Source organism: Phaseolus vulgaris, chromosome 3 (genome assembly GCF_051622355.1).
Source record: "Phaseolus vulgaris cultivar YP4 chromosome 3, ASM5162235v1, whole genome shotgun sequence".
Lineage (NCBI taxonomy): Eukaryota > Viridiplantae > Streptophyta > Magnoliopsida > Fabales > Fabaceae > Phaseolus > Phaseolus vulgaris.
The window spans coordinates 28,353,200-28,374,905 of NC_143500.1; the positions used below are offsets into that span (position 1 = coordinate 28,353,200).

Below are 21,706 nucleotides of genomic sequence, written 5' to 3' on the forward strand. Positions count from 1 at the left end.
AGCATAAGCTAGTTTCTTTATTTTTAATTTCAGTAGAGTAAGATTCTTTTAGCATAATAGGGAGTGCACTTATCATTTTAGCTTGTGCCTAGCCCTTTAGGAAGGAAGGTTGCCTTACCTTCTAGAAGACCTAGCCAAATGAGCGGTTTTAACCTTTCTACCCTTGCTCAACTTGCCCATCAAGGCACCTTTTCCTATAAATCAAGGCACTTGACAAAGGTACTTTCAATTTTATCTGGCTCTTATCTTGAGTGAGTGATATCTCAAGTGGCAGCTCTTCCACCACTCGTCCTGGAGTTCATCTGCTCCAAGTGGCGTGACATCTTCCATTCCATAAGTTTCCTATGTCTCTTCATATTTTCCCTTTTTAACTCCTTTTGCTTCCTTTTTGCACCATCTTCATCTCATCTTCATTCTCCACCTCTAGCCAATGCTTCAGAACCCAGTCTTCCCCAGAGGATCATAAGGAGTAGAGCCCAAGCCTTGGGAGCTGAGCATAAGCTAGTTTCTTTATTTTTAATTTCAGTAGAGTAAGATTCTTTTAGCATAATAGGGAGTGCACTTATCATTTTAGCTTGTGCCTAGCCCTTTAGGAAGGAAGGTTGCCTTACCTTCTAGAAGACCTAGCCAAATGAGCGGTTTTAACCTTTCTACCCTTGCTCAACTTGCCCATCAAGGCACCTTTTCCTATAAATCAAGGCACTTGACAAAGGTACTTTCAATTTTATCTGGCTCTTATCTTGAGTGAGTGATATCTCAAGTGGCAGCTCTTCCACCACTCGTCCTGGAGTTCATCTGCTCCAAGTGGCGTGACATCTTCCATTCCATAAGTTTCCTATGTCTCTTCATATTTTCCCTTTTTAACTCCATTTGCTTCCTTTTTGCACCATCTTCATCTCATCTTCATTCTCCACCTCTAGCCAATGCTTCAGAACTCAGTCTTCCCCAGAGGATCATAAGGAGTAGAGCCCAAGCCTTGGGAGCTGAGCATAAGCTAGTTTCTTTATTTTTAATTTCACTAGAGTAAGATTCTTTTAGCATAATAGGGAGTGCACTTATCATTTTAGCTTGTGCCTAGCCCTTTAGGAAGGAAGGTTGCCTTACCTTCTAGAAGACCTAGCCAAATGAGCGGTTTTAACCTTTCTACCCTTGCTCAACTTGCCCAACAAGGCACCTTTTCCTATAAATCAAGGCACTTGACAAAGGTACTTTCAATTTTATCTGGCTCTTATCTTGAGTGAGTGATATCTCAAGTGGCAGCTCTTCCACCACTCGTCCTGGAGTTCATCTGCTCCAAGTGGCGTGACATCTTCCATTCCATAAGTTTCCTATGTCTCTTCATATTTTCCCTTTTTAACTCCTTTTGCTTCCTTTTTGCACCATCTTCATCTCATCTTCATTCTCCACCTCTAGCCAATGCTTCAAAACCCAGTCTTCCCCAGAGGATCATAAGGAGTAGAGCCCAAGCCTTGGGAGCTGAGCATAAGCTAGTTTCTTTATTTTTAATTTCAGTAGAGTAAGATTCTTTTAGCATAATAGGGAGTGCACTTATCATTTTAGCTTGTGCCTAGCCCTTTAGGAAGGAAGGTTGCCTTACCTTCTAGAAGACCTAGCCAAATGAGCGGTTTTAACCTTTCTACCCTTGCTCAACTTGCCCATCAAGGCACCTTTTCCTATAAATCAAGGCACTTGACAAAGGTACTTTCAATTTTATCTGGCTCTTATCTTGAGTGAGTGATATCTCAAGTGGCAGCTCTTCCACCACTCGTCCTGGAGTTCATCTGCTCCAAGTGGCGTGACATCTTCCATTCCATAAGTTTCCTATGTCTCTTCATATTTTCCCTTTTTAACTCCTTTTGCTTCCTTTTTGCACCATCTTCATCTCATCTTCATTCTCCACCTCTAGCCAATGCTTCAGAACCCAGTCTTCCCCAGAGGATCATAAGGAGTAGAGCCCAAGCCTTGGGAGCTGAGCATAAGCTAGTTTCTTTATTTTTAATTTCAGTAGAGTAAGATTCTTTTAGCATAATAGGGAGTGCACTTATCATTTTAGCTTGTGCCTAGCCCTTTAGGAAGGAAGGTTGCCTTACCTTCTAGAAGACCTAGCCAAATGAGCGGTTTTAACCTTTCTACCCTTGCTCAACTTGCCCATCAAGGCACCTTTTCCTATAAATCAAGGCACTTGACAAAGGTACTTTCAATTTTATCTGGCTCTTATCTTGAGTGAGTGATATCTCAAGTGGCAGCTCTTCCACCACTCATCCTGGAGTTCATTTGCTCCAAGTGGCGTGACATCTTCCATTCCATAAGTTTCCTATGTCTCTTCATATTTTCCCTTTTTAACTCCTTTTGCTTCCTTTTTGCACCATCTTCATCTCATCTTCATTCTCCACCTCTAGCCAATGCTTCAGAACCCAGTCTTCCCCAGAGGATCATAAGGAGTAGAGCCCAAGCCTTGGGAGTTGAGCATAAGCTAGTTTCTTTATTTTTAATTTCAGTAGAGTAAGATTCTTTTAGCATAATAGGGAGTGCACTTATCATTTTAGCTTGTGCCTAGCCCTTTAGGAAGGAAGGTTGCCTTACCTTCTAGAAGACCTAGCCAAAGGAGCGGTTTTAACCTTTCTACCCTTGCTCAACTTGCCCATCAAGGCACCTTTTCCTATAAATCAAGGCACTTGACAAAGGTACTTTCAGTTTTATCTGGCTCTTATCTTGAGTGAGTGATATCTCAAGTGGCAGCTCTTCCACCACTCATCCTGGAGTTCATATGCTCCAAGTGGCGTGACATCTTCCATTCCATAAGTTTCCTATGTCTCTTCATCTTTTCCCTTTTTAACTCCTTTTGCTTCCTTTTTGCACCATCTTCATCTCATCTTCATTCTATTATCTTCTTTTAATTTCAGTCCATATCTTGTCATCTTCTTCTTGTTATCTTTTAATTTCCGCCCTCTTTACATCATCCACACACACCATATATATGTATTTTTCTCTTTGCCCTTCTGAAGTGAACCTTCAAACTTACTTAACCACTTGGTTAAGTTCTTGTCCAGTGAGAATCTTCTTATGGTTCTCATATTTAATTTGCTAAATCCAAAATCATAAACAAAAGTGAAGCCTTAAAAATGTGCAATCTAAAATCAACTCACATTACAAGAGAAAAGAAATAATTAATTATATTTGTATAAGGTAAATTATAGGTAAATCAAACTCTTTTATTATCCTCTGTTTTGATCAAGGAGAATATTGGTGTAGACGAAGGAAGAGCGCGAATCTACTTCATTTGGATTAGGGTGAATACTGGGAAAGGTGAGCGCGGAAAGGCGTTGATGCACATGAAAGTTCTTCCTTTTCACATGCAAAAACATTACCCAATAAAGATACAAATAAGTAGGATTCATAAAGTTACACAAATGCCCTTATGCTTTTTGTCTCAGCATGCACTTGCAGTGTGTTCATATTATAGTGGATAATCGATTATTCATTTATCAACATCGGTTTTACTCTGTTTTTTCAACCATAATTGATTATCCTTATATTTTGACTTGATAATCGATGATGTCAATCTTATACGCGTTCCATAATCGATTATCCTTATGTTTAAGTTGATAATCAATTATGTCAATCTTTGTACGCATATTATCCTTATATTTTTAGTTGATAATCTATTATGTCAATTTTTGTACGCTTCCCATAATCTGTTATCCTTATATTTTGAGTTGATAATGGATTATGTCAATCTTTGTATGCGTCCAATAATCAATTATCATTATATTGAATTGATAATCGATTATGTCAATCTTTGTATGCATCCATAATTGATGGCCCTTATGTTTTTACTTGATAATTGATTTGATTATGTCAATCTTTAATTGTGTCTGATGATCGATTATCCTATTGTGAGTTGATAATCAATTATGTCAATCTTTGTACGTGTCCCATAATTGATTATGAATATTTATGATGAATAAATAATGCAAATTTGGTATGATATGGTTTTGTGTATTTTTTTTTTGAAGATTCCAAACTCATTAGTTTTGAAATATTTTCAATTTTTTTAGATTATGTAATTTTAATGTATTTAAAATTATTTTTCAAACATATTTTACAATTTTCAATATTAAAATTTAATTTATAACTGAAATAATTATTTTTGTGATAATTTTTCATGTTCCGACAATGTTAAATAACTTATATTTCTTCTAAAAAAAAGTATTAAATGATGTACAAAATTTTAATTAGCTAAAATCTAAACACAAATATCTCTTATTTTATTTTTCAATTATTTTCAAATACAATAATACATTTTTAACATTTTAAAAAAATTAAAATTTTTTCACACTCATCACATCACTCATAAACTTTAATAAATTTTTCCCACGGAGAAGTGTAGTAACATATATTTTAATATAGTTTTAAATACTTTTTATTGTTTATTAAAATTTACAAAAAAAATCTTATTTCTTATTTAATAAATTTCATACTGGGAAACTTTTAATCAATAATATATAACTCTTCTTACCATTTCTTTTATTAAATACTGAAAAAGGAGACGATCAATCAAAGCAAAATAATTTGATATTTGGATTTAATTGACTTTGATTTATAAAGTTGGTAGAAAAATTAAAATTGATTATAAAAATTACTTTGCACTATTTTTTTCATTGTGTACACTATAAAGCTTTTTTTGTTATTATCTATGATAAAATGACTAAAAATTCAATTCATTTTGGTTTGAAGTGAAATAAATTGAAGTGAATTTAAAACCAAAATGATTAGCTAGTAAGAAAAACTTCTCAAAAAATTCAATCCAATACACTGGGTGATAATTCCATAATGAGAATTTGGTTGCCAGTTATTTCACATTTTTCATCTCGTTTAACAAAGTCCTAACAGATGAAACAAAGTTTTATCAGTCATGAATTTAAACGTGTTTCAGTCATGAATTTGTTAATATGAAATTAATTTGGAAAACTATCATATCAATCAATAATCCAGACATGTTCGTGATACACACAAATTGGATACAACATCTACAGGATAATGAGGGCAATGCACTTATATTAGTGGTATCTGGCTCTGCCTCGCAAGTTGACCAGTGACCATCTCACGAGTTTCTCCCATATTCAATGCAAATGATAGTCACAACTCAAAATCCAATCTCCTTGCATACCTTCCTTTTATTTCAGTTCGTTATTGATTCCCTTCAAAAGATAATATCTGTAGAGGATGTGGAATGGCATCACAGGAAGGTGAGCAAAAGTGTTCTCTCTGAGGTGTTTCTGAATGGCTATACCAACATGAAATTTGAAGATTTTTACATTCTGAACAAATTCCTTTTGCTGCCAAGATAACGCCACCTCAAACCTAGTAAGTTGGCAGCCTTGAGCAGTCCAAAATGTAGTGACCAGTAAATGTACAAGAGTAATGCAAAATGCTCAGGAAGTTGGAACATGCAAATGTACCACTTGCGAGAAACTGCAAAGAGACATGGTGAAGCTTCTGTAAAGTCTCTCTCTCTTCAATTACTATAAAGCAAAAAGGGTGGAGAGAAGTAATTATATAGATCATGATGATATAAATGATTGACATGAAACAAATCAGCAATGTTCTTGGGATTGACATCATACTCAATCAATTGGTTTTGGACATGCTGGAGAGTGAACCTCTATGGCTGGGCTCATCACTGAAGCCGCAGGCTGACCAGAGAAACTGGTTCCGAGAGAAGGATGAACATCAGATTCATGGGCAGCAGGTATCTCAGGAGTTCCTGTCCTGGAACTCATTACAGCGCCTTCATTGATCTCATCTGATCCAACTCCAAATGTACCTGACTACAATATTGGTCTAATAGTTAGATAAAGAAGTTGTTCAAAAAAGATAACTTTATTCCAATAGTATGGTGTGAATTAAATCTATTTAAAACTGATCCCGCCATTTGTATTGAGAAATTGTTTTTATTGTCATGGGATAAGACGATCATATAATACTACAAATTTAAAACCTTTAAACAAACTAAAAAGAAAAAGCAAATGAAACCAAAGGAATATATAGAATCCATACATTAGAGAGACCTTTGATCTGAACAATGATAATTGTTATATCATCTGTTCTGTTCTCAAGTTCCAACCATAGTTTATATGACTTTTCTGCAATAGCCGCACAAGCATCACGAGGATCCATATAGCTTGCTGCCTACACCATAAATAAATCACAGATTTTTCAGGAAGGGGAATCCTAGAAAGTCACAATTTTACCTATGGAATTACACTGGGGAATAAACATTGAAATCATAGTCTATGGCGGTGCGGCAGATCAGGAATAATTCGGCATCAAGCAGCGCAAAAAATTAGAAGTTTCTCTGCAGAACGACTAACTTATTACAAGGATTGTGTAAACTCTAGGGATGCAAAAGAACTATTCCCAATAAGCATCTTTTTACAGTGAACCAGTGGGTACTGTTGCTGTTGTTGTAGTATAATTACGAAAGCTAATACATAATGATAAGGGGGCAGACCTAAGTAAAACATGCCAAGTAGGGATGCTTAAGCAATACGTGTACACCACTCCCATAAGATCAGCAACTTATGAGGTTACGGCCAGTAATTTTTCTTATGCTTTCCATTCCAATTATATTAACATTACCAATACCACATACCTATGTACCATAAGCGACAAACAGACCTTACACACAACAAAAAAAACATAAATTGTTTCCATATTTCAAGTCAAAATCTTTAATTGCAACTTGTATAACCTTTAACAGCTAACATTAGTATTTCCAATAACAGAAGTGGATCAATCATTAAACTAAGTTAAATTAAATCATATTCGATCAATTTGCTCAACCTGTGAAAACATTTTCACACATTATGAAAGCAAGACGGAGAAAGGTTGCAAGTCATACCATATCAATAACAGTTTGGCTTGTCAGGAATTCAAAAATGCCATCACTTGCCACAACAAAGAAAAGATGATCAGGTGTAAGCCGAAAAGTTTTCACCTCAGGAGTAGCAGTGACACCAATTGTCTCTGCTAAACTATCGCCTATGCTCCTTGTAAAAGCAGTTCCAGGATACATCCCATTAGGAACCCACAATCTGGGAGGATCACCACCCCGACTCTCTTCATCACCCCAATTCTGGATATCTGGATCCTTAAGCCCTTCCACCTGATCAACACTCAACACCCTTGCCCCACAAAGCTTCACTCTCTCATATTCATCTTTCCGAAACGGCGTCTGATCAGAGGACAAGTCCTCCGCAACAACGCGGTTCCCATCCTTAACAGCCATCACCGCTCTCGAATCACCAACATTAGCAACAAAAAGGGTGTCACCAATAACAAGCACCGTTATCGCGGTGGTGCCACTCATAGAATCATCAATCTCACTACTACTACGTAATTCAAGGTTCGTTGCCAAGAATGCAGAATTGTAAGCTTGGACAGGGTCCTCCAACAATGCAGGGTCATTTACCAACTTCTCTACCAGCCTATCCTTCACGAAATTTGAACACTGGCTACCAAATTGACCGTGCCCATCATAGACACCAAAGAAATGGACACTGGGGTCACCTTGGAGTTCTGTACTAATGCAAAAACTATCTTGGTTTTCTTTATCAGGTGAGTCAGGGTAGTACCCCCGCTGAGTGAGAAAAGTGTATTCCAAATTGAAGTTGTGAGAAGGAACAGTAGCACGCTTCAGTGATCTCTGTGAAAGTACGTTTTTCATGTGCCCACGAATGAAGGCAGTTTCTCGGTAATCCTTAGAACCATCATCTGATGAAGAATTCTCACCACAGCAACACTTGCCATGGACACAACCCATGTTTCGAAGAGAGGCTATGCTATTGGAAACAACACCTGAAACAGAAAACACTCCCTGAAGCAGTGCACAAATAGAATGTTTGGGAAGGAAGCACAGTGCTAGATGCTTCTGGAATTCCCCCACATTATGATAAACAGGTTTAGAGAATGGTCCAAAACCCTAGATACATAGTTTAGGATAACGAGCAGGGAATTGAATTGTGCGATTTGGGTGAAGAAAAGGGGTCATGTGGGTGGATTTGAATTGAAAAGGGTGAGAAAAGGAGAACCCTAGAGGAACCCCAGGAAGAAGGAAAAGACAGAGAGGATTTATTTAGGCATTTTAGAGGCAGAATGCGTGATGGGGTTGCCGAAAAGGAGGAAAAGAATTGTGCTTTTCGTCTGGTTGGGTGCAGAGAAGGGAGAAACCCTGACGCAAAAGGAAGAGTTGAAAAGAGAAGTTCAGAAAAAGAGATTTGGAATGAAGGGGACAGAAGAGAAGTGGGGAAGAGGATTGAATTGAGATTCTCTGCTTATTCTGATTCTAATTCTAATTCTAATTCTAATTCTAATTCTAATTCTATTTCTAATCCTAATCCTAATGCTAATCCTAATACGAAATTATAATCCTAATCCAATAATCTATGGATGCATGTGCTGATTTGGTTATCTGCACGAGTGCCCCAATCATCCTTCACAATCCCCTTCTCTCTGCGTATACAAACACTCCTCTCCCAACCATCTTTGCAATCAATTTATCTATTTATTACCTAACTTTCCATTACATGTTTTACAAACCAATTTTTCTTCTCAAAATCATGTTACTTTATCAATATATTAGATTAAATAATTAGTAAAAATAAAAGATAAAAATAGTTAATGATTAAAAAATAAAAAACTTCATATTTCAAAATAAATTTTAGCAAATATTTTCATAATTACTTAATATATTAAAAAATAAATATTCTTTTACAGATGATTGTTGTATTTTAACATATATTTATAAATTAATTTTGATAACTATTATAAATAGAGTGGTTATGGGTTCAAATATATTCATATAGCATTACATTAAAACCTACACCGCATCATTATTTTAAGTGAATGAGTGTCCATGGTAGAAATAGGAATATTCTATTATAATTGAATAAAATTTAAAAAATAAAAAGTTACAACTAAAAACATATTTATAAATCATAGGACTATAATCCAAAATATCTGCGTTCATGGAAAGTGTTTCAACTTAAATAGGGAGCTGATTTGAATTGAATTATGTCAATATTAATGTAAATTTAATATTTATCAATTTAAGAAATTATTATATTTTAAAGTATTTTGTAATAACTAAAATAAATTTAAAAATTGTTGTATTGTAATCTAGAATATTAATTAACTTTGATGGAATATGCTCAAAACAAATATAAATGAACTTATATTAACATTAATGTAAATTTAGTGTATGTTAATTTAGAAAATTCATATATTTTAGCGTATGTTTTAGTATTTGAGCATATAATTGAAAAAATAACTTAGGGAAACACATTCTATTTTATTTTCTTATTCTTATAAATTAGGACACAATTTGTTTCACACTAGAAAATCTAGACCATATAACAAGTGATATTTAAAATTTTGTTCTGCTCACAACGTTGTAATTATAGTTTGGCATGCTTCTATTATTTTCTTACTTAGACCTATTATTTTTTATCATCTTCAAAATCAAAATAACTCTAAATATTTTTTTAAAAATAATTTAGTATCACAAAATTTAATCAAAATATGGATCACTATATCACATGAAAATAAAATAACAAAAATATAAATTAATAAAAAAAATTACATAACTTAAGAAAGAATAGATAATACCATCAATCATATATTTAATAAAGATAACCACGGTGTAACTAAAGATAAATTAAATAACATAATTATAAATTTAAATTATGACCATTTCATATTTGTTTAATATAGGACTACGTTGAATCTTGAGACGTATGTAAGATCAATTCTCAACTAATTGAAAATGAAGAATTTAGTGTTTGAGTTTAGAGTATGTTTTAAAAAATATAAGAAGTTAGTTTTGTTTAAGTGACATGATTCCGGTTTGGGATTTCATCTGAATAACTTTAGTGAGATTATTGTCTAATGTCCTTGCTTCAATGAAGACGTGCTTAAGTAACGTACCACCTAAATCACTCTATTAAATGTTTCATTTGATACTCTCGTTTAGCGAAAGTAATAGTAGTACAAGATGAATCTTGACTTGAGAGCCAATTTGTCAGTTCGTCAAAATTTGGTAGATTGTGTTGGTGACTTCAACTCGTTCACCTAATCCTTCAAACTGGCAAAATTATAGACAAGATGGGACGAACTAACCCACTAATCCATTTTTTAAGTTAAAAATTAAAATAAAAAATAATTTAAAAGATTAACTTTTTTTTATATCATGTTATTTGAAAGATACAAATATATTACAACATTCTAACTTAAATCATTAATGCTTACAAATTAAGTTCAATTATTAATTATAAAGAATTAATTTAACACCTAAAGATAAGAATTATTTTTATTTATTTTATTAGAAACATTAATTAATCAATTAAAAACTTAAATAATATTTATATAATTAAATATAATTTTAATATATGTATATATAAACAAATTTTAAAAATACAAAATAAAAAAAAACACTTATTTTTAACTAAAATATAATAATTGATATATTTTTATTCTCATATTTCAATATCGAAATTCTTCAATGATACACAATTTATTTCAAAACGTGTATACCTAACTTTATTGAAAGATATATCAAATATTACAAATTAATTTATTTTTTAATTATTAATTAATTATACATTTTATAAAATATGAAAAATTTCAATAAATTTCCATTCTAACAATTATTCTTAGAAAACATACAAATTGATTTTAAAATCATGCAAAAATTTAATAAAGTTAGGTATAAGTATTAACATAAATGTGTAAAATTTTAATAATAAAGTGATAAATATGCAAAACTTTGAAAGTAAAGATAAAAGATCTACGAGGAATAATAAATTATAAAAAATGATAAGTTTTTTTATTGAAGAACTCTAACCACCAAGTCATTTAACTTATTTAACTAATATATAAAAGGCTTAATTATACATTTTATTATTTAATGAATTTTATCACCAAATTTTCTTCCTGGCACGTTTTATTATCATATACTTTTAATTTTCGTACATTTTACCAATTGGTTAAATGTGTAATCTATCAACATTGTATTTTATCATTTATTTTCTTCAAAAACGGCATCGTTTTACCAGTAATACATAATAAAGTGCATACAATCGGAAAAAAATGTTATCATGATGAAGTGTGAAAAAAATTAAATAATAAGATATACAAAATTAAAAATACTTTTTGTCTCTATATTATCCCATAGACAAATTTTAAATTAAGTCAATTATTACAATTTTGTTGGGTTAAATATATTTTTGTTTTTATTAATTAATTTTTTTTCCATGAGTAATTGTAGGTGATGAATTCATTCTAATAGTTTTTATACTATAAAAGTCTAAAAAATCTAAAGCTTCAGTTAAGAAAGAAAATTAGTTTTACATAATTATATTGATCGATAGGACGAATTGATTATATCAAATGGAATAAAAAGATATGCGATAAAATAAGTAATATCATTTAAATTCGGTTAACATCCTATACATTTGGTAATCATGTGATAAATCATTTGATACTATTTTATTAAAGATATGCATCAGGTACGACCTGTAAGTGAGATAACTCACTATTAAAATTGTAAATGAGCATTGTTATACGAGAGTAATGTACACTTTTAATCAATTTATCATTCACTCTTAAACATAACTCTTACTTGATCATCAGAGAACCTTTTGTATGTTAACTCTCAACGAGTACTAGAGGACGAGTACGAAAAGGAAGGAGAAGGAGGAGTGACCAAGTCCCAGAGAGCGAATATGAGAAAGAAGGAGAAGTGATGAGTCACAAAATGAAATTGTTCAAGTCGGGCAGGTACTATTTAGCCCTATACAAGTACAATTGGCGCCTACCATGGGATCGAGATAGATTCGAAGAGCAACAAATGGTTTCAACAAGGCATATGGCAAACGAGAGAATGATAGAGGTAGAGTAAGTAGTTATGCTCCAAATTTTACAAAGAGAGATGGTAGAAATGCAACAGGGAGGAGATACAAGCCCTCCACCAAAAGAATGAGTAGGAAGTACGAGTCCTCCAAGAACAAAAAGACCAGATGAAGGGGCAATTGGCCGGGATCATACTCAGAACCAGACGAGGGCCTCATAAGTTTGTCCAAACTAATAACAAAAGTTACAACAGATCTCCTCAAAGAGAAAAGTATCCCAGAAGGGATGAACAAAGGCAATATTATCCTCGGCGTCATCATGACGATGACCGACGACCAGAAAAACAACCGCGAAGGAGTGAGACTCCAAGAAGGGTCGAGCCTTCCCGTAGAAGCGGAAGAGAAGTGATTGATACAATCGCTGGTGGATTCACATGTGGAGGATATTCTCATCTTCAGGCTATTCAGTTGGTAAATTCAAACTCGGTCATAGCCTGACCGAGGATACCCCCAATACTCTTCACAAATGATGAGTTTAAAGTCATCGACCCAGCACAAGATGACCCTATGGTCATCACCGTAGAGGTAGATAACTTTGCCATCATGAAAGAAGACTTTAGTGGATCAAGGGAGTTTGGTGGACATTCTCTATTGGAAAACTTTAAAGAAGATGAAGATCCTAGAAACTGAAATTCAACCATATGACAATCAGATTGTTGGTTTTTCTGGAGAATGAGTAGACACTTGGGGGTATATTGATTTGTATACCATGTCCTCAACATATAACTCGATAATGAATCATCATCTCAATGACAGCTGATACCATGTCCTTAACAGGCGCCTGGACAATGGCCTCCTCTTCATCAGGGGCAAGTGCAACTTGCACATGTTGAGCTATCTAGAATCACTCTCCTAGCAGGGACGACGACCTTTCGAGTCTCCCTCTCTTCTTTTGTTTTTTTCGAGCACTCGTCGCCACTTGATGGTGGTACTAAATCTATGATGGGAATGGATGAACCCCAACCAACAAGCTTTAGCAAGCCCTTTTGTCGTCTGACCACCTGCCGACGTAGTTGCTTCATTATGTTCACTACATAATAACCAGTTTGCAGCATTATTCCTGCAAACAAACATAAAATTAAGCACAATTAACAAACTTAGGAAAACACAAGCAATTTAAATTCTACATACCGGAAAAATCCACCCAACGGTAGGACGATTGGTACACTGCCAGAATCCTGAGTAGGAAATCTATTCAGAAGTTGTCAAATATGTGAAAAATCTCTAATCATGGATGAAATTGGCCAAGATTTGTAACGAGTGGGAGACCGAGTCCAGTGGAAGGGAAACTTGGGCTTACCCTTAGAATCATAAAAATATGGATTATCGTCCAACTCCACAAAAAATTTAAAATACCAATCCTTGAAATTTTTATACGAAGAGGTGTAAGGAGCAAAAAGAATACTACCTGGACGACTTGACAATGAAAGCCAACCCATGGGATGGGGTGGCCGAGAGTTATAGTAAAACAAAAATGATTGAGGGGACGACCTCAACCAAAATAATCACAAATAAGCCTAAAGACTTGAAGGGTCGCCCATGGGTTAGGATGGAATTGACTAGGGGTTACGTTGAGAATCCTAAAGACTCCCATCGTGAACTCATCAAAAGGAAGAGTAGCATGAAGGTCAGTAAAAAGACAAGTATATACATAAAAGAAATCTTGGGAACCATTTTCCAGTCTGTGACAAACATGTTCGGAGTGACTACAACTATTGGTTGCAATCACGTCTGACAGGGAGTTGGGTTTTAACATAGAAACTATAGAAATGAATTCATCTATTATAGATGAACCTGTAAGTTGGTAATCAATTCGGTAACACGAGGGTCAACCCACTTGTATCCAAAATAAAGAGGTGGTTGACTAGCAAGGTTGACCGCCTAACCTTGGTAGGGTTGGTACGAGTTCTCTCAGAAGACGTAGAAATGAAGGAATAGGAAAAGACTCAGAAGAAGACACGACTAACCTCTTAACGAAAGTAGAAAACGCTTAGTTTCATCTCGAAACTCGAAAAATCTTAGTATTTGGAATTAAAGCAAGTAAAGCGAAACATAGAAAGTTTGAGAGGAGCTGCTATTTATAGATTTTCGGAGACAAGGAGACAAAACTTTGTCTCGTTTTCAACCGTTGGATTCATTTCAATCCAACGAGTTTAAACGATTCACCGTGAAACAACATGGTCAGTTGGACCGTTAGATCTCTTAGATCAAAAGTTAGGACAAGCTCGAATGGCATGTGGAATGACGCATGTCCAATCATATCTGACACAGTGCACCATTAATGATTAACATGGTCACTTCTTACCCTGAAGCACCCAACAGTCACATCTAGGCTCTTCTGAATGACTCTCCCTCGAGTTTGGGGGGCAAGTGTACCGGTCGGAGCCGAATGATCCACATCACTCGACGTCGGTGACTGATTGACCGGAGAAGGAGGAGTGACCGAGAAACGAGAAACAATTGTTCAAGCCGGTAGCATGTAGTATCTAGACCCTATATAGGTATAATAATACAATTTATTTTCATAAAAGTGGATAACTAAACCCACTTGAACAAGTTTGACCAAACCCGTTTATAACATAAGTTTTTTTTTATCAAACCAGACTACATATGTCCACATTTGTGTTTGTTTCTAAGTACGAGGATGGAGGATGGAGAGGGTGAGAGTGTTTTTTCAATCTTCATACAAATGATGAGATTTGTGCTATTCTATATAGGACTGTTTTTTACCCAAATACCCTTGTACGTGCATTTTATTATAATATACAATATACAAAATTAAATGTTACATAAATTTATTTAACAATTTTAAAAATATTTAATTATACTATTATTATTATTATAATTATAAATAATGAAAATAATAAAATAAAATTATAATATTAGCAACACATATATATTTATATAAAATAACAAATATATAATAATAAATATTATTTTTATAAATTTTAATATATTTAATAAATTTATTTCAATTTAACAAAAAAATATTTTCTATTATTTTTTTTAAAATTTTTATTGAAAAATACAAGTAATTATGGATATTATATATTAGAAAAATTGAATTAATTCAAACCTACACATAAAATATATCATAATTCATTATTCAACAAAATTTTAATAACAAAGATAAATTTATAAACTTACATTTTACAACTTTAAAATAATTTATAAATTTTTCCCAACTATCACATCACTCACGAATTTTAATAAATCATCGTCACAAATCCATTATATTATCCCTTAATCCAACCAACCTAACCCTTTCTAATCTTCATAGATACACTCTCCCCTCCTCAATCCAAACACAATGTGTTTATTAAAATTTAGAATTCAAACACTTTATTTTATTGGACTTTCATCCCTCCGACAAATTTTACTAGCTCTACGTATACATGTACAATCCAAACATTTTCAATTATAAACAATAATAATAGAAATCACAAAATTTAAAGCACAAATATACTCTCTATGTGTTATATGAGAAAAATAAAGTAAATGAAAATAAAAACGAGTGAAATTAAAAGTGTGAGGTGAATGAGAAATAGAAAAGAAACAAGAAAAAATAGTTAAAAGAAACAAAAGAATATATTTGTATCCCAGCAATTTCAAATTTATTTGTTTTAAATCTCCTAAAAAATAACCCCAACATATTTTTATTTGCACAATATTATTTCCATCTCCCTAATCCAAAACAAAGTGTTAAAGGATTTGAGGGAAAAGGTAGAGTGTGTGAATGAGTAGATGGTTAATGGAAAGTGTAAAAATGAGAGTGAAAATATGGTTTTTAATAAATTATTGAATCAGGTCTTTAATCAGGTGATGGTTGTAGATATATTCTCCCCTAATCTGTTTGGTTATCTGATTGAATTGTATGTGAGCTTTTGAGGCTTTGATGGTGTAACTTAAAACATGTATTATACCAAACAGGTATACTAATGAAACTTTTTTGAAAGATCTCCTAGTTTACAAAAGGGGAACCATGAATTTGGAGCACATATATTATAGTGGTTTCTGTACTTGTCTCCTACTTTAATCATCTCTTTGCTTTCTACATGCCATGCAATTATGACCACATGCACTTTAACGCTCACCAAATGCCTCCACCATTTTGCACTGCTCTTTCTTACTTCTTACCTCTTACCTAAACCTAAATCTACGTATATTTTATGCATCTCGGCTTGTTTAATATTTTTTGTTCATTCAAGCTTCCTATGCACTTGTATAATATGAGAAAAAGGCATAAAAGAAGTGATATGTAGGATACGACAAAGCAACTTTATTACGTATGATTGTTGTAATGCCTCATGCACCTATGCCCTTTTTGATTGCTGATCTCCCAGAACATAGTGTAGCAGAAGATAGATGATAAATATACAGAGGTATTGAAAAAAATGTAGGAAAAAAAGTGTGATTTTGTTCTTTAATACTCTACAAACAAAGCATAAAAGACAAGAGAGGGTAAGAAGAAGAAAGAAAGTTGAATATAACCTCAAACAAGAGCACTTTTACACCCACTACACATCTTCAAAAATCTTAGGCGTGACAAGCCTAAGTGGGGTGCATTATCATGATCATTCCAGTATCCCAACCTTCCCCACTCTTCCTTACCTTGCTTCCTTCCTTTCTTCCCCTTTTTCATAATATTCCAAAGAACAATGAATCTCCATTCATCTCCACCCTCTTCTACTTCTACATCACTTACCACCCACTTCTCCTATCTCTGCAAACCACTCAACCAATCACATTCTGCCACGTCACCACCCCCTAAAATTTTCAACTAACTCTAACTTCCTACCTATTATATTTCTCTCCGCCCTCCCGCCGCCACTTTTTTTTTTCTCCGCCTTCAAACACTTTTCCGGCGAGCAGTGAACGTTTGAAAAACCACGGTGCCGGCGGCGGGGAACTGGTCCATTGCAAAACTCCGACATTTCATGCCCAAAGGCTCCACCGCACTAGCCATCTGCCTCCAGATGTCGTTGCCGAACCCATTCCACGTCGTGGATATGGACATGGTCCCAGGACGGAATATCTTTACCACCTTCCTCAACACGTGTGCTATGTTGTCGTTGACGGAGCTGACACACTCGAAGCTGGCGTAGCTGAAACCGTCCTCTGGAGTGACGTGGATGGTGGAGTACCAATCCCCGTCCATGCCATTCATGGAATACCCACACGGGTCGAAGGCGAAGTCGCAGATAAGCGCCTCAGGGTTGATTTCGTTTATCCCGGTGAGCTCCGTCATCTCCTTCCCGGCAGAGTCGCCGGGTTTTCCGTCCTCCGATGGCCGGAAAAACTTGCGTGCGAGGATGGGGTCCAGCTCGGTCATGCAGATCTCCATGGTGAATAGTAACTCGTTGTCATGAACATAGGGCATGTGGGGGAGAGTGTGTGTGGTATCATTGGCGGTGAAGACGTGCCAAGAGTGAGAAGAAGATTTTGAGGGCATGATGGAGGCTTTTCTGAAGCAGAGGTTTGAAGGGATTGTGTCTTGCAAGTAGGTAACCTCGTCCTTGAAGCTGGTGTGAGGGAAAGGTTGTGACTTGGGAAAGATGAAGCTTCCTCTGGTGTAGCGGCAAGAGCAGAGGGCGAGGCCTAAGTGGTGAGCGTATTGGATCAAGGGAAGAATGGATTTCAGAAGCTGGGTTGTGCCACATGTTTTGATGATGATCTTGGTGGGGTAAACAAAGAGGCTTGATTCTGATAGCACGTAGGCATCGAAGTAGGAGTTTCCTACTGCTGAAACGACTGTGCATTGGACAGCTTCAAGGACTTGTTCTAGTGATTCAAACTCAAGCTTCCTTAGCCCAAGTGGGAAGATGGCTGGATCATCGCCGAAGAAATGGAGCTCCAATCGTTTCTCGAAGCCTTCGAAACCCGAGACGGCCATTTGGATGAGTGTGTGAGTGTGAGGAGGAGGGGATGTAAATGTAACAGAGGAGAGAAGGGTGGGAAAGTTTGAGAGAGGTAAGGTGATATTTTTGATTGGAAGGCTGAGCTGAGAGAAAGGATTGGGGGGTCAATGGGATTTATAGGTGTGTGCGAATCAGAATGAGAGTGTGTAGGATGTAGTAGTGAGGGTGTTTGGAAGAAAGCATGCGGGTGATGGAACCAAGAATCATGATTGTAGGCATAATGAAGTGAATAGGATGATGATGTGCTACAATTTGTTGCTAAGTTTTTTTAGTGCAATCTTCTCTTCCATCCGAGAAAGCAACAGGCAACGGAATTTAAGCCCACGCTTACCATTTTTTTGCTCTTTTGTCACTTACTATTCTATCTCTCTATTCTCCACTAACCTCTGTCACTGTTATAGATTTCTAGTTCTCCCCTCTAGCTACTTACCAACACCACCACATACCAACACTGCTTTTCCTGTTTTCTCTTTCTCCCAAATAGATTTACGATTCAATTAAATAAATTAAAGATGCTCAATCATCACTTTCAACAGTTCTCCAACTTACTTGCTCATCATATATTAGTCTAGCATTATTATCAATTAACTGGCTTTTTAGTGGTTCAAGATAAAAATTAATATTTGGAAGCTTTCTTTTTTATACATTTTGGGCTTTCTGATGTGTAAAGTTAGTTCTCTTTCTTGTTTTCAAGAATTTCATCTAGGGGAAAACTTAATCAGATTTGAAGGTTAAGGGCCCTGTTTTGACCATAATAATTGGTTGAAGTGATGCAGGGAAATGTCAAGCATAACTCCGTTGAAACCACATGATAAAGTTCTTTTCAAATGACAAAGCGAATTTAGCAAGTGTTCTATATCATGTTCACTCAAAGGAATTTGGATTTTTGAGTCAAAATTCAGCATTCAAACGTAACTATTTGAATGATAGTTCCAATAAAATAGAAACATAATCATAAACTATAGCTAGATGTTGTATTGTTGTTCTGAAGGACAATAATTATTAGTTCTGTAGAGGTGATAGATCATTCAAATTAGAGCTACATTACTACTTGTAGAGGTTAAAAACACAGCATAACCCTGTTAAATTGCTACCAAAAAGTGAAATTGGAAATAAAAGTACCAATCACTTGGGGCTTTGTTTGATATGAGCACACTCTAGCTAGTACTGATAATGGCTACTGCATAATGGAAAGGTGCAAACACCTCAGATGATGGAGACAACATTGTCTATTCCTAGGAGAGCAGGCGTTAATTAACAAAAAAACTTGACGTGCCCAAAATGTCATCCATATTTGGGGTTAGAATTATAATTATTATTATGCAGAAGATAAAAAAAGGAAAGGGAAATAAAAAGAAGGAAAAAAACAAAAGGAATCAGGCGTGGCATGCAAATAATGAGAATATCCTTGAATGAGGGAGGCCCGTACGTGAAATGAAAAGGCACTCACATCATTTTTATTCCTCATGCAATTTCATGTAGCTAAGTGGCATTATCATTATTTTATCTATTTTATCAACTTGTTATCTGTATTTATCAAGAATGCATGCAACCGTATCAGCATCGAAATTAAAAAAAAGGATTCTCTGTGTCCTCCAACTGATCGGTTTTAAAAAGCTCTGGGCATACAAAACAATACTCTTCTTTAAATTTTTAAATATATTTGGTCACTAATGTTACCATACCATGGGATATACCTGAGTCTAACCGTTCTATGAACTTTTTTTTTGTTTTCTGCGGGACAGAGCTTGCAAATTTATTTATTTTTTCTGACCAACCACAGTTCAATTATAGTAACTCTTTGGCGGACATTAAGTTGATTTGGATCATAATGTTTAACTGGTTTGATTAGAGAGGAACAGTAATTAGAAAGTAAAAGGGAGTAATTAGTACTATATGGTCTTTTAGAGGAAGTTTTGGTAATCCATCTGCTCCTATACGTAAAACTGTTTTCCTCATCATGTAAGTGATCTCCTTAACTTCCAATTGAAGAGTATTGTCAAATTTGATCAATTATTCAACATGATAACTAATGCAGAAGCTTCCCCTGAATTAGTATAAAGAGAAGTAGGCAGAGATATTTTATTTGAGAAGAAAATAGAGGAAAAGCTCGTACACTATATATAACGAAACGGTGAGAGGGGAATAATAAACAAACATTGGCGGTAAAAAGTAGGAGAGAAAGGTGGGGGGAAGGGAAGGTAATGATGAAAATTTGTGAGTTCAGAATCAAAATTCAGTTTTGAGAGGTAGAAATGATGCAGAATGTATGGCCTCATGAATAAAATTTATGGGTGTGGCTGGCAGCCTCCATTATGACCACAATCCACCTCTTCTTAATGCACGCGCACCACCAAACTCAAACACTATCTCCTAAGCCCACACTTTCACACTCTCCCTCTCACACGCAAGGCAGCCAACCCCAACATACCAACACACACTAACACAACACACACGCTTTACAATTTTGCATATACAGTCACCCCTCGCAATATACCACAGTACACAAAAGAAAAGAAAAGAAAAGAAAATGGTCAACCAAGTTGGTGAATCAAATCTTACTTAAAAAAGTCACAAACAAATTCCCAACTAAAAATCCACCTTTTGGGATATAAAGTTGGAAGAGGAAAATCCTAGACCTCAGAATTAATAGTTGGCGATGAGGAGGACTAAAGGGTATGTGAAAAACGAAAAAAGAGTTAAAAGTTGAGAGTTGAAACTGGAAAGAAAGGTCCTTAATCCGAAATTTGACCCCACTAAAAGTAGTCACACATTTCTAAAACTAAACAAGCTTGAATGGCACATCCTCAGTTCAGTTCTCCTTCTCCTCTTCCACGTCACCCCATCCTACAAGTTCTCATTCCTTAGCCCAAATCATGATAATAATACAAACCCCAAACCCATGATTGGTCCCACTAATTGCCCCCCGACAGGCACCATGGATGGTCCCATGGGACTACACATCATCTAGTATGTGTCCAACTTCATGGAACAGCGGGGTCCATGTTTGTTTGTAGTGTTAATTAGATTTGGGAGACATGTGGTCCCCATCATGCCCTTAGCTGCGAGACAGTGGCATTAGTTGGTAAGGAGCAAGCGGGCTTAAGCCGCCATACATGGTAGCACGCGAAGGATTTGGCACACATGCGGCGGATTGGCTCCCGAACACACACAAATGGGTTAGTATATGGTATGAGTTGAGAATTTTTGGGTGTCCTAAAGCACAAAACAACTAATGAATGAGCATAACAGAAGTGGTACTGTATCATGCGCACAAATATTGGCAAAAATGCTTGCCAGGGTGCCCACCATGCTTCGACTCAAAATTCGGAAAGGGTTCCCTTATCATGTTTTTAAAATGACTTAGTGCAGACCGAAGAAGAGCCATGAAAGTTGTTGGCCGCTTCATTCATTCATGTTTATCTTTGTATCTAGGCACATTCTACTCGAGCTTTCGAGGAGTCAAGATCATTGGATGGAGCTTCATTTGTGTGGGTCTGTCTCATAGGTCTTATTCCTTTCCATTGACTTGTATAAAAAGAAAAAGAAAACATCATGTGCAGTGCAGGATAAACAGGACTTTAATCCCGTGCACTTAGTGGTACAACCTATTGGACGAAAATCAACAAATTCAATCCTCTCTGCTCCAAACATTCCCCATAGATATTACATATTATTTTACTCTTTTCGTTGTGACCCAGGTGTCAGTTCTGACTTGTGACAATTGTTATCAAAGTAGCCTTTTTATCATTGTATCAACATGCTTGAGCAATTTTTTGGTAAAATCAACCATGCAAATGTAAAATATTAGGAGGTCTA

At 35.3% G+C, this 21,706-nt stretch overlaps 2 protein-coding genes across 11 annotated transcripts; both read right to left on the reverse strand.

Moving 5' to 3' along the window:
• Positions 1-4,930: 4,930 nt before the first annotated feature.
• Positions 4,931-8,578, reverse strand: LOC137806922 (putative protein phosphatase 2C 35). 10 transcript variants are annotated; one of them, XR_016519636.1, is made up of 4 exons: positions 6,905-8,539; positions 6,072-6,192; positions 5,628-5,831; positions 4,931-5,475 (listed from the first exon to the last, which is right to left on the reverse strand). XR_016519636.1 is itself a non-coding variant. In XM_068607311.2 (4 exons), exons 1-3 carry the CDS (start codon positions 7,823-7,825, stop codon positions 5,628-5,630), a joined length of 1,257 nt encoding a protein of 418 aa, XP_068463412.2. In that variant the 5' UTR covers positions 7,826-8,578; the 3' UTR covers positions 4,931-5,475. The 10 variants fall into 10 exon arrangements, 6 of the variants coding, with proteins under 6 accessions (XP_068463412.2, XP_068463411.2, XP_068463414.2 ...); XR_016519635.1 differs by having other exon boundaries at positions 4,931-5,525; XR_011080451.2 differs by having other exon boundaries at positions 5,628-5,827; positions 6,061-6,192.
• Positions 8,579-16,366: 7,788 nt separating this feature from the next.
• LOC137806921 (S-adenosylmethionine decarboxylase proenzyme 4) lies at positions 16,367-18,359 on the reverse strand. The gene has a single exon (XM_068607309.2). The coding sequence runs from the start codon at positions 17,860-17,862 to the stop codon at positions 16,819-16,821; it is 1,044 nt and encodes a 347-aa protein (XP_068463410.1). The 5' UTR covers positions 17,863-18,359; the 3' UTR covers positions 16,367-16,818.
• Between the last annotated feature and the right edge of the window lie 3,347 nt (positions 18,360-21,706).